Genomic DNA, 13,938 nt, shown 5'->3' on the forward strand with positions numbered 1-13,938 from the left:
CCTGCTAAAATAATATCGAATAATGGTATCGCATTGGCTGTTGCATTTTCTCACATTGCGGCAACTTTATTGGATGGAGGCAGAACAGCTCATTCAGTTTTTAAAGTGCCACTAAATATTCAAAATAACCCAGACGTGGTAAAAAATATAATCATCCATAGCCGCAATGCTGAAACAGTGTAAAATTATCATCTGGGATGAATGCTCTATGGCACACAAACATTTATTTGGCGGCACTCTGTTACTCGTTTTAGGTGATTTCAGACAACACTTGCCATTATTCTGTGCTTAAAATCATCGCAACGGTGGCGTAATGTTAAAAAAGTACAGCTGAAAATAAATATGCGTGTTTAAATGCTTCAAGATCCATTAACTGAAACATTTTCAAAACTACGGTTAGAAATAGGCGGCATAAAATTACCGGTCGATTTCTGCAAGATTATTGATTTACAAGATGCTCTTATTGACCAGATGTTTAACGATGTACAAAAACAATATACAAATCATGAGTGGCTTGCAGAAAGATCAATTTTAGCAGCGAAAAATGTGGATGTCAACGAATTAAATCTCAAGATACAACATTTGTTACCAGGCGACTTGGTGTCATACAAATCTATTGATACAGTTTGTGATGCTACCGAAACTGTAAATTATCCAACTGAGTTTTTGAACGCCTTCAATTTCCAATTATATTGGCATTTGCAATGACTATCAATAAGTGTCGAGGCCAAACGATGTCTGTCTACGGCCTAGATTTGAGCACTTCATGTTTTACACTTACAAATATACGCAGCGTGCTCTCGAGTGGACAAACCATCCAGTTTGTTTATATTGGCGAAAGATGGGTTCACAACAAATATTGTATATTGTGTTGACTAAGAAATTGACATAGCTGTCATAATTAGCGATATGTACATAATTTTAAAGCATTAATTTTAATGACTTAAGAAAATTGTTTGGTGATTTATTTTAATAATTTGTCACCGTTTACAGTGCTCTACAGCTTTCCCACTTATATACTTGCAATAAGATATTTATTTCTATCAAAATATTCTCTACAAATGATTTATATGACAACACAACGTTTGTCGGGTCAGCTAGTAATTCTATAGAACCTAGATTTAAAAAAAAAAAAACTAACGGATGTGAAGTGTACCAATTTCACCCATGTTTCCCTTTGTTAAAAAATAAAACTTCTCAGACTGTCAGGAATTAGTAAGACACATTGAACCTAGTGTTCTTCCTCTTAGATCCCTTGTAATCAATTAGAGCTTCTTGCAAAACTTAAAATAGATATAATAGAATTCCCATGGTGAATCTTATGGTTTTGAGCTAGAGAAGGACAGGTACAGGAACTATTTTCTACTCTTCTTCGCCCATAAGGCTTCATCAACAATCATTTGATAACACGCCAATTTGGCGTTAATTCTTATAAGAAAGCGCCCTGTTATGACAGGTGTACAATAGTCCAAAACATATCAAGCACTTGGGACATTACAAATTTCATGTAGTCTATATCTGGTTCTAACTAACTAACAGGGGGTTAGTTATTCCACTTCAGATTGGTTCTCTTTATCGCATCATGTTTTTACAAGTTTACACACAGCGATTGGTAAACTAACATAAGCCAACCGTTGTAAAATGTATTACGTTGTATTGTTTCACCAGCTTTACAATTTCCTGAAATTTCGCAGTGATCCGATTACCAGCAATGGTAAACATTAAACAGCGTATGAAAAAAATCGGTTTAATATCAGGTACTAAGTACCTATTTAACTCATCCTGAAGTCATCATAATCAACACTTTGGACAATATCCCAAGTGAAAAAGGACAATGGAAAGAAAACAAATTAATTTCTAGAACGAATAAAAAACGAATTGATAGATATTTAGAAAACGCTAAGTAAAAAGTAATAATTGATTCGCAATCAATAAAAATTAAATATAAAAGAAAGTAAGGTTTTAAGTAACAAATTAAGCTCAAAAACCCTTTATTAGCGATGTCAACAAACTTAAACTGTTTGAATTCTGTGAAGAATAGAAGATAAAAGTCTGACTTTTGCAAAAATTCAATATGCACTGTTGAATTTTATTCCTCTTACCGATATAGGTGGATTTCAAATAATTTAATTTCGAACCTGAAGTAAAAGTTCAGGCTTTGTTGCTGACATTGATGGTCTAGGAATCTATTGACTATTGTGTTTTCTTGCCTGAATCTTTCGCAGAATATTAAAATAAGAACAAAAAGCGCAAAAGCGGTTTTGCTTGCGACCAGTGATACTTGGCTACTAACAATTCCGTCCGCAAATCCTGTGCTTTAAATGAAAACCCTCCTGCTTACCTTAACCAGCTAGTATTTCATTAATAGCTATTTAAAGTTCTTGCTGAACACCCTTTATAAACTTCTGCTAAGGTAAATCAGGAAAGAAAAGTAAACTTTTAATACAAAGGGTATGAATATGAAATTGATACCCTTAATTGATATTGATATCTAAAACTCAATTTTACTGCTTCTAAAGGTTCGTGTCCATTTGAGAGTACTTCTGCTAGCTAACTCTCGAAACAACATTCGGGAGACTGTCCATTTGAGGGCCAAATTTTAGAAATTTTGCTATGGCGAGATCTCTGCTAGAATATTGAGAGTTTTCTTGCTAAGGGTATTCTCATAATCGTGTCCACTTGATAGATTTCTTTTGCTAGCATATTATTATCGGCACTGTTCTTAAAAAAAAACAAAAAAATGTTGGGTCAATCTGTGGGTAGATCGTCGTAAACAATTCGGTTCGGGTCTGCTCTTCCAAGAGACCTTCAAATTGAAGATCCCCAACAGTTTCGAAATTTGTATCGTTTGTCAGTTTGTGAATTTGAATTTTTGATACAAAACATTGGACCCATAATTAAAAAAAAAAAAAGATACCCAATTAAGGGAAGCTATTCCAATACGCAAACGTATACTGGTAACACTTAGCATATGAATTCATTTTCGAAGGAAAAACTAAAATCTAATTGAATGATCAGTGCAGGTGATTCATACGGCAGCCCTCAGTACCTTTTTCGGATTCCAGTATCTTCTAATTTCGTCTTCAAAACACGAGAACTGTTTCGCAAATTAGGTTCTTCTTTATTTCGATCGCGAAATAATTTATCCGTAGTTCTCCACAATAATTCAACTGACTCATATTTTTCAATAAGTTGACTGGTTTCCTCCAATGTCCACCGCTTTGCCATGTTTACCCCGACAACTTTTCGCCAAATACGAACTGTGTTGGTATACCGCAAGCTTATCTCGGATAGTGGTAAACACATGTGTCCACTTGCGAGTGACTTTCAAAAAGATCGATGTCGAGAGTAATTAGTCAACCATCCGCGAGCTACTCTCCAGACTATTACCGCGTTTACAAGGAGAATTGAATAAGGATTTAGCGCCGTATAGGCCTAGATCGCATCAAAATAGGATTATTCGATCCAATCCCACTGAAAGAGGTGAATCGAATCAAATATTTGTTTGTAAACCTGAATCGGGGAATGGAGTTATTGGTGTGTGAGGTTTTGCTTTTGTGCGTGAGATAAGTTGTTTCCCTCTTGAGTTTAATTTGGCGCGCGTCTTTGTGTTGAGAGTATTGTTAAAATTAAATTTTAAATTTATTTGAAAGTTATTCACGCCAAAAACGCTAATGAACTTGACAACATTGTTAATGACCTTACCTCAGCTATGAACAGATCGCTAGAAATTGCTTGTCCACTTATACACATAAGAGGAAAGAGAAAACCACAATGCTGGGCCTCAGAGCTTGACTCGCTAAGGAAAGAATGCAGGAAACTTTTCAATCAGGCCAAAGCCACAAGACTAGCCTCTCACTGGGACTCTTACAAAGAATCCCTAAGAATCTACAAGAAGGCACTAAGGAAATCTAATCCATATTCTGTGGCACGATAGAAGAAACTTCTGAAGCCTTTAGGTTAAGGTTAATTCTTTCAACTAGTCCAGCGATGCCAAGGTGCTTGAAAAATGCATACGGCTCCTGGACAAATTCAAGTAATGAATCGCTGAACTTACTATTTGGACACTCACTTTCCTGGTAGTTCTCTTACCGAAACATGCAACAATTATATACGTTCAAGTTCTAATACAACATATCCACAAGGTCTGAACACAAGGGACAAGCTACAATGGGCTCTCAACAGCTTCAAACCATTTAAATCTGCAGGACTAGATGGAATAATACCAACCGAGTTACAAAAGAGGCAATTGAGGCAATTTTTACCAGCTGTCTTTATCTGGTCCATGTTCCTCGGCATTTAAAGAAGTTGAAGTTGTTTTTATACCCAAAGCAGGTAAATGCTCGCAAGTCAATTCTAAATATCTACGACCTATAAGTCTATCATCATTCCTTCTTAAGACCTTGGAAAGAATTATTAATATCCATTTAAGGGCAAGTATCGATACAACACTTCTGTTTTCGTCTCAACATTCCTACTATAAAGGTAAATCGGTGGAAACAGCGTTACAAACTTTAGTACGCACCGTCGAATATTCTCTCCATCATAAAGAGTTCATTATGGTTGTTTTCTTGACATCGAAGGTGCCTTTAATAATGTGGACACATCTGCAGTAACATCTCTAAATGTAGACAGTTCGCTTCGGGAGTTAATTCATTTAATGCTTACTAGCAGAATAATTAACTCAAAATTGGGCAACTCTTCTGGCAGACGATTCGTTAGTAGAGGGACACCGCAAGGTGGCGTTCTATCCCCTCTCCTCTTGAACATAGTGGTGAATGAAATGATAACTAGTCTGGATGCGGAGGGCTTCAGAGTAATAGCCTATGCGGACGACGCGACGTTGCAATAGCAGCTTTAGGAAAGCATCTTAACATCGTAAAAGAACTCTTACAAAATGCCTTGGGACAGACTAAAACTTTGGGCTGATCGGTGTGGACTGGGTGTTAACCTACACAAAACCGATTTGGTCTTATTTTCGAGGAGATACAAGATTTCATTTTTCAAATGTCAACCCTCCCAATTAAAATTCTCAGACGAGGGCAATACCTGGGTCTTGTCTTATATAAAAAACTAAATCGGAACCGCAACTTACAGGAGTCAAAAAAGCTACTGTAGATCTATTTTCTTCCAAAAAAAGCTATTGGTAATAAATGGGCCTTATAACCCAAAATCACGCATTGGCTATACACATTGGTAATCAGACCGATTTTAATGTACGGTGTGGCAGTATGGTGGACTGCTTTAGAGAAAGGTATAAACAGGGATAAGCTAAATAAAGTCCAACGTTCAGCTTGCCTATATATAAGAGGATCGCTTCGCACTACCTCGTCTGCGGCACTAAACACCTTGCTCTACCTAACACCTCTTGACATATTTAGTTAACAAATAGCTGCAAGCTCTGCTATTCGCCTCAAAGCTTCGTCGCCGTGGACTAACAACAACATTGGCCACTCCGTAATTCTTGGGTATTTAGAATCAATTCCAAAGCACTCAGACTACACTTTCCCCAACTGCAGTTCGACAGATATTTCCAGATTTCTATACCTCACAGATCTTTCTGGGAGGAAAGGACATTCTTGGAGGATGAGTCAATCCATTTTTATACAGTTGGGTCAAAAGCAAAAGTAGGGGTTGGTGGAGGTGTGTACTCTGAACGACTGAAATTAAGTCTCTCTTTCCGCCTTCCCAATCATTGTAGCGTGTTCCAGGCGGAAGTTTTGGCGACGTCTTGTCCTGTCTTAAAGAAAACGTGATATCAATTCTGATATCCGTATTTTCTCAGATAGCCAGGCCGCTATCAAATCCCTGGACTCTGTGTCTACAAACTCTATAACAGCTCATAACTGTGGATCATCTCTAATGGAGATAGCACAGCAGTTTAATATTCACTTTTGCTGGGTGCTGGCCATAGAGACATTCCAGGTAACTGTTAGGCAGACGAACTCGCCATCCTACTACGTTTGGCACGTTCTGGCATACCAATCCTTACTTGTAAACTGTTACTAATGCAAGACGCTGTGAGGAGGGCAGGCACCAGGTGGAACAACATCACCACGTGTCAAGTCACAAAAAACATCTGACCAACACTGGATTTAAAACGTTCAAGGTGCTTGCTCTCTCTAAGCAGATCGCATATAAGCTCGATAATAGGTGCCATAACCGGACACTATCTAATAGGAAAGCACGCCACGAGACTAGGCGGTTTCTCAAATGACTTTTGCAGAATCTGTATGGACGAGGAAGAAACAGTTCTTCGTCTTCTCTGCACATGCACTGCTCTGGCTCGAAGAATTACCTAAGGAGAATTCTTCTTTAACGATCTAAGTCATATCAGCCTAATCAGCCCTCCTCGTTTCGTAAGGGACCCAAACTGGTTCCATTGAGCTTAAAAGGAAGCCCCAAGATTCATGTGACATCACAATGGGCCATTAAACTGGCCTGATTGTGTCCGTTTCCATCTTAGACAACCTAACCTAACCTATTCACGAAGCAGTACGCACACAAATAAAACCCAAATGTCATTTCGATTCCATTTGAATTCGATTCCTCAATTCAGTGCCACCATATATGTACCTGGATATCAATTCCACTTGCGAGCTCGCTCTCGAGAGCAGCTTGAGAGCGACTCGCAGCACTTTTAGTCTCAAACGGACTCTCACCTTTAGCGCATATCAAAACACTCTTTGTCAAGCAAATTTTAGTGTAAAGGAATCAGTTAGATGGAGTAAAAGTCTGCTGAGAACTAAGGCCTAGTGACTTAGAACTCCCAACCATTCCCGAGTGCGATTGATGTTATGAGGGATGGAGGGGACCTACAGTTTTAAGCCGATTAGAACAGATAATTTAAAAAAGCACTTTTCACGACAGGATTACTCTTGAATGATTTTTCAACTCCTCTCATGAGGCATACCCGTGAAAAAACTTTTGATGACACCGGCAAGGATTGGCCCCAAGACCTCTGGAATGTCAATACTACACACTAACCATCATGTCACGGGTATAACTCTGATTGCATTGGTATTTTTTAATTTAATTCATATGCTTATCAAAGAAAACAAACACTTTGGAATATCAAGCAGCTATCATGGTCTAGTCTTAAGATGAATCCAAACTTGAGGCTTTTTCAACTGGTTTTTCTTCCTCTGTCGTCTCCTCCTCTCCCTCCCCTTACACACCTGTCTTGTTACATTTACATTGAATACATGTGCATAGATACTGTGACTGTCTTCAAAAGGAAGTGAGATTCTTTTCCCATCCATCAAATTCAGGATCCCTTTCATTTCAAATGAAACACTTGCTATTTCGTGTTTTATATCATAAAACATTTCACAATACATAAGGAATATTTTCCGGAACCAGTTGGAATGAATTCTTTAAAACAAAATAATAAAAAAAAAAAAACAAAAACAAAATAACTCCCGCCTAGGTTGGTATAGGACGCACATATTTAATTTTTTTTCTTTTTTGCATTGGCATTTTTCATGACTATACCTACGCTCTTACTTAGTGCTAGGTTATGTTTTCCATTTTCCTTGTTTTTACCACATTCACATTGCCAACGAAAGACAAAAAAAAGATTATTTTATTATAGTAAAGGCAACAAAAATCAATATTTTGCATTCACAACAAACTTTGCACTACAAAAATTTAAGAAAAAATAGAAAAGAAAGAAAACTGCACTCCATCGAGGTCTTTTTTCTTTTTTAATTGATTCTTCTTCCCCCAAAAAACCAAATCCCAAATTGAAATTCCAATTGCAATTCACTCACTAAATTTTCACTGATTATTGCGACTAGGAGGTAATTTAAAGAATTAACACATAATTTTTGTGGTTTATTAAAGAAAAATGATTGGAAGCATTTTGTTTAGCGTTTTAGGGCGATACAGATTATTTAAGAAGTTATACAAATTAAACAAAAAAAAAAGATTAATTAATTTACCTCTGTCTGTACCCGTTGTAACCGTATGGCGGCGCGTAGCCATTCATATTATTACCATACATTTTGTTTGTTTTATTTTAATTGTTAAGATTAACGTTTCCAATGAAATTGATAACAAATTTAAAAAAGAAAATTGATTGCTTATTTAATTTTTGCAATAAAATCCCGTCTCTTCTGGACAATAAACTGAGGAAAATCCAGCAAAATAAAGAAAAACAAAACGGAACACTATCGGCAGCGACAACGACAGCGACAGCGACGACGACGACGATGGTGGACCTGGACGACGAAGACGATGGCTGCCAAATTTGTTCCTCTTCGTGTGTTTTCGTTTATCGTATCGCCGTTTGCCTTTCGCTTTTTGCCTTTGCCAAACCAGAAACTTCAAGCCTTCACAAGAAAACGACAATTCGGTTTAGTTCTGTTCGATTTGACTTTTTCCCTTTTTCCAGTACACAGGTTTTATAGTTCTTTTTTTTTCTATAAATGTATGTTTTTTTAATTTATTTGTTTAAAAATAAAATAAAACAAAAACTTGAAACATTAACTATGCAAAGCAGGAATTAAAATTGTGGAAGAAAATGAAGAATTTTATATTTTATAGAACTGGAACTTATTGAAAATCAATGCCATACAAAAGAACATTTAATAATTAAATATTTTAAACCAGATAAAATTCACTTTTTGCAAATCCAAATGGCAAATATAAATATGTAGCAAATACACACGTGAAAAATGACAAGCAAAACGTTGGGGGGAGGGAGGGGGTGTGTGTATGTAGGGTAAAGGTATAGAATCGAAATCGAAGGGAAAATTTATTTTATTGATATTTATTTATTTAAATTCACAACACTTGTTTTATATTTTGTTTGTTTCTCCGTTGTAATCGAAAAGTAAGTTTTGTTTCTTAAGTTGAAATTGGGGTAAATCTTTGTTGGTTTTTTTTTGCAGGAAAAGAAACAAAGCGCGTTTGTAAGATTTCTTATACTTTTTTCCACTTTGACTCTCCACTGCGCTGCGGCGAGTATTTTAATAAATTCTAATTTAATTTTTTCTTTCACAGCCGACGAAATGAAACTGAAACTGAAAGGATTTCTTTTCTTCTTGTCTGTATCACTTTTTGGATCTACTATTTTCCTTTTTCCGATTTGATTTGATGGATTTGAAAATTGTTTAGCTGTGCTGTGAGAGAGAAAAAAGGACGCGCATTGGTGTTGTATACTGTTGTATACACTATACAATAAAAAAAGAAGTATAAAGGAAATTGTGTCAAAAGGAAGTGTAAAAGAAGAGAGCAGCTATGGGTGAGTTTAATTTGTAAGACAGAGATAGATAAAAGTTTTGAATGAATTTACATTTGAGTAGGTGTGTTAGTACGTCTGCGATGACTTTTTGGGAAATTTATATAGTTTGACGAGCTGTGGAATACAAGACATTCTGGGCGCTAAGGGTGAGTGTGATGAAAATTGTGATTGGTAAATTTCCCTTTACAAACGAAGCCATGACAAAACATTTAGGGTCTGTTTAAAAATATTAAATCTAAGTTCTGAATAGTTACAAACCACTTAAATTACTTTCCAGTAAAATTCGTCTGTTAGCGAATTGGAGTTTTCGCATCTTTCTTCCCAATAAATATTCCAGTCAATAAATGACCCAAAATGAGGTGTAGAGTTCGTGACCAGGTAACTACGCGATTCCATACCAAAAGTCCTGACTCCTTGGTGATGAGCGAGGGGAGGGGGGTGTAAAGGTACGAAGGCTCAACTTTCCATTACCGTAGCACGAATTTCGACTCGCGTTTTTATTGTTTGATAGATATGTGAAAATAAATAATAACTATAGCAATTTTAGAGCGAGAAAACATTTATTTCTATTTTCAATTAATTTTCAAAGTTCACCTTTTTACATACAAAACACGCAAAAATGATTGATTTTGACATTTATTCCCTGTTTTTTGTTCAGTGCTGGCATACTTGCTTTTTTTGGGGGGAATTCTTTGATTTTAGTCCTCAAATGTAAAAAGTACTTTGCATATATCTAAACTCGCAACTTGTTTTAGGCTCAAAAAATGCAATGCAAAAAAGTAGGGCAAAAGCATCTTGCACATGAGCTATGAACTGAGAACTGCGAAGTGTGGATGTTCGCATATTTTGACTTTTCTTTCACATGAGCTTTATTTATATTTGCAGACAGCGACGAATTGTCAATTTATAATTACCCTTTTCAACAAACAAAGCAAAAGCGGTATAAATTTGAGGTTAAGTTGAGCGCGCACAATTTATTCGTTGCAGTGTGGATGGTATGTGGAATGCGAATAGAGTTTGACAGTTCGTAGCAACCAAACGGCAATTCGTTACTACAAAATTGTTTTTATAAAATTGTCTTGTTTTAGAGAACAAAATGCAAATTTTACTATCCTAACATGAGTGTTAATTGGTTTCTTATAATTTAAATGTGTTTTTGTTTGAAATTGACTTTTTGAAATGTGTAAAATTACGTTTGTTCGTCCATTCGTTCATTTGTTGTTCGCTCTCATGTGCAAGGCACTTAAGTCCGAAAAAGAAAATATTTTTTTCTATGACTTAAAGTTGTTTCCTCGCCTTAATATTTAAAACATGTTCTATTGAGACTACTACCTAACTGTAAAAAAAAAATCTGAAGGAAATTCGTGCTGCGGTAATGGAAAGTCGCCCGGTATGAATTTTGGGGTTTCGCTTATATCTCGAAAACGGTGCATCGAAGAGAAATATTTTAGATAATAAAATGGAGTTCCTAAAATGATCTAAGACTTTTATATCATATGTTTTTTTTTAATTCCTAACCGTTTTCGAGCTATATTCTCGGAAAAAGTTGAAATTTACAAAAAAAAATCAATTTACGTCAAAATATTCAAAAACATTGCATCATATTGTCTAAATCTATTCATAAACGAAAAGTATGAATAGGAAAGAATTTGTAGAATCTTAAAATCCCTTTTAGAATATAGGTATGTATATACTTGTGCTGATTACATATGGGAGTAATGCACCTAATTCTACCAATAGCATGAAGAGTTTTGAACGCATCTATAGTACATACGTTGAAATCAACGTTGTCGAAAACAAATGGATTAAAAGCACCTTTCTTTACAATAACACCAGGTTTCGCACTGTCTATTGCTGACATTTCTTGCTTTTGTGCTTCGTAATACGATACATAGAAGCCCAAATTTGCAAGATCAATTAATGCCTTGAAGCATGCTTTCTGTATGAGCAATGATAATAGAGGTGACAATAGAGGTGATACGAAGGTTTTAAGTCTGACAATCCCAATTATGACATTCCCCAATGCTGCACATTTTCTCTTTGTTTCTTCTATTCTCTTTGTCTTTGCCAATAAAAGTCCCTCAAGGAAAAAAGTAAGGGATTGAGGCATTGTACCTGGATTCTTCAAAAATTCGTCGCTGGGAGGGTATGTGTCTGTGCTGTAAACTTGACTCTGAATATCTTGCCGTAAAATTTCCACAGCTGTAGCAACAATTCTCAATCTCTTTTCTTCTGCATTTTTAGCCAAGTTTCAATACCACGGTTAATTAAGAATTTTGTTCCCACTGTCTCTAAAATATACCACAGGTACACTAAATCTGTTGACACCTGGAGTGATCACTGATCAGTATCCGATCTCCATATTTCGTCTCCAATTCAGCTTTGATTGTCCGCCATTGTTGTTTGGTCTCTGATATGATATGATACCCAGTATTTCGTCGCTGGGAGGGTATGTGTCTGTGTTGTAAACTTGACTCTGAATATCTTGCCGTAAAATTTCCACAGCTTTAGCAACAATTCTCAATCTCTTTTCTTCTGCATTTTTAGCCAAGTTTCAATACCATGCTCCATTGAGAATTTTTTTCCCACTGCCGTTAAAATATACCACTGGCACACTAAATCTGTTGACACCTGGAGAGATCAGTATCCGATCTCCATATTTCCTCTCCAATTCAGCCTTGATTGTCCACCATTGGGGTTTTGTCTCTGATATGATACCCAGTATTTCATCTTTACAGAACTTACAATCACTAATTCCCTCCAAGTAGCTGAAAAACTCTTCCATAGCCTTTGTAACATGGTTGTCTGTGGGGATCTCTGTTTTTGGAGTTTGTAAACACGTGGGTTTCAAAAAATTAATGTAGCAGTCTTTGTAGTATACTGCTTTCTCAGCAACAAGATCGTTAATCGATGAAAGGCGGTGAAGAACTTCATCGCCCAAGGTATACTTCCTTATAGAACACACCTCCCTTATTCGATTTTGAACAGTTAAAGTCTCTACTTCCTTTTCGCTACAGATTTTTTTGTTTCTTCTTTTGCGCAAAGCCCACAGAACAAACAATTACTCTTAATTTAGGAACTGAAGACCGGAGCTAAGACCGCCCTCTCTCTTCCTTGGATGTGGATGCCTCCCTAACATATTTTTTTTATCGTTCGTGCCATAATTGATTTTTTTTTGTTGGGGATTTTTTTAATTTTAGTGCTCAAATGCAAAAAGTACTTCATAAGTTCATATTTACCCAAACTCGCAACCACCTCAAATCCTATAGTAATCCCAAGCAAGGTGTTCCATGTCCCCTTTACATACCTAGCTGTTAAAGCCCCTTATTACGAGAAGCGAATCGAACGTTTGAGAAATCCAATATACAGCAAAACTGAGATGGGTGAAACTCGACGTTCAAATGGGTTAACATCTCTTTTTCCAAACCAGCTGACTTTTGACGTAAATATTGAATTGATATTCACGAAGTGAGTGATTTCAAAAACGTTGACTTTCAGTTGGAACGTTTGATTCGCTTTTCATAAGAAGGACTACAAATAACTAGCTTTTGGCCTAAAAAAAAATACAAAAAAGTAGGGTTTGTTTTAAATGTGTTTCCTCGCCTAAATATTTAAAACATGTTCTATTGAGACCCCAAACTAACTGTAAAAAATCTGAAGGAATTTCGTGCTGAGGTGCTGAAAAGTTGCTCCCCAAATTTCCAGTGTTGTAAAGGTTTTTAACAAATGAGAGAAAAAAGCTGCAAATAATGTAGATAGTGACCGTCGTTGTAGGGTTTATTCCATTATTTCTGTAATGCTGTGGGTTTTACGTATTCGAATGTTTTTTTAAACCTTTATTTGGCGGTGAAAAATATGTGTTAAATATCATATCTTGAATTTTCCTTCTTTAAAAGAAAATGAAAGCCGATTTCGTCCAAAGATTACATGTAGTTTGTTTTCATTCTAAAAAATCAATTTTTTTATGTCTTTGTAATGTTTAAAAAAACTTCTTCTTCGTTTCCGAATGCTAGTAGCAGCACTTTAACTCCTCCTGGAACATAGAGCGGCAACCAGTTCCTTCCATTTCTCTCTATTCCTAGCACGATACCTCAGCTGGGACAAAGTCTCCAAGTTTTGAGACCGAGCTTCCTTCATAACATATGTTTCTCTTGGACTTCCAGGCCGCCTTCTACCTTGAGGATTCCATTGAAAGCACTGCTTTTCTAAGTTGTCGTCCAGCTTCCTCAATGTATGGCCAATCCAGGGCCACTTGCTCTTCGCGATGTCAACATCCACTTTTGCTTCCCCAGTCCTGAGCCACAGTTCATTTTTAGATATGGTTTGTGGCCACCAGATGTTCAGGATGTAATGTAGACAGAGGTTGACAGAAGTTTGCAACCTTCGAGATGTCAGCAAAGCACTTCCACGTTTCGCAGGCATATAACAGCACATACTTTACGTTGGACTCAAACATCTTTAACTTGGTACGGAAAGCTATTTTCCTGGAGTTCCACACTTTATTTATTCTATTGGTGACATCCAGGTCCGTTCCACCATCGAGTGCCAAATAGCTTCCCAGATAGTTAAACTGGGTGACCTCTTTCTACTGCCACTTGTCTCACAATAACATATTGTTGTTGGTTTCGGCTGGTGTGCATTATCTTAGTCTTACTGGCATTAATCCTTAAGCCAGCCACTTCCCGCTTTTG

General features: G+C 36.5%; 1 protein-coding gene across 6 annotated transcripts in view; it reads right to left on the reverse strand.

Moving 5' to 3' along the window:
* The window catches only part of LOC129953767 (sex-lethal homolog), a 56,989-nt gene extending 47,843 nt beyond the window's left edge, over nucleotides 1–9,146 (reverse strand). For 2 of the 6 annotated variants that reach the window (XM_056067214.1, XM_056067213.1), the window contains exon 1: nucleotides 7,944–9,144. In XM_056067214.1, the coding sequence (XP_055923189.1) occupies nucleotides 7,944–8,005 (62 nt within the window). In that variant the 5' untranslated portion in view covers nucleotides 8,006–9,144. Of the gene's footprint in view, nucleotides 1–7,943 lie in introns of all 6 variants that reach the window. The other 4 variants (XM_056067212.1, XM_056067211.1, XM_056067215.1 and 1 more) reach the window with 4 other exon arrangements.
* Between the last annotated feature and the right edge of the window lie 4,792 nt (nucleotides 9,147–13,938).

This window comes from Eupeodes corollae, chromosome 1 (assembly GCF_945859685.1).
Source record: "Eupeodes corollae chromosome 1, idEupCoro1.1, whole genome shotgun sequence".
Classification (NCBI taxonomy): Eukaryota; Metazoa; Arthropoda; class Insecta; order Diptera; family Syrphidae; genus Eupeodes; species Eupeodes corollae.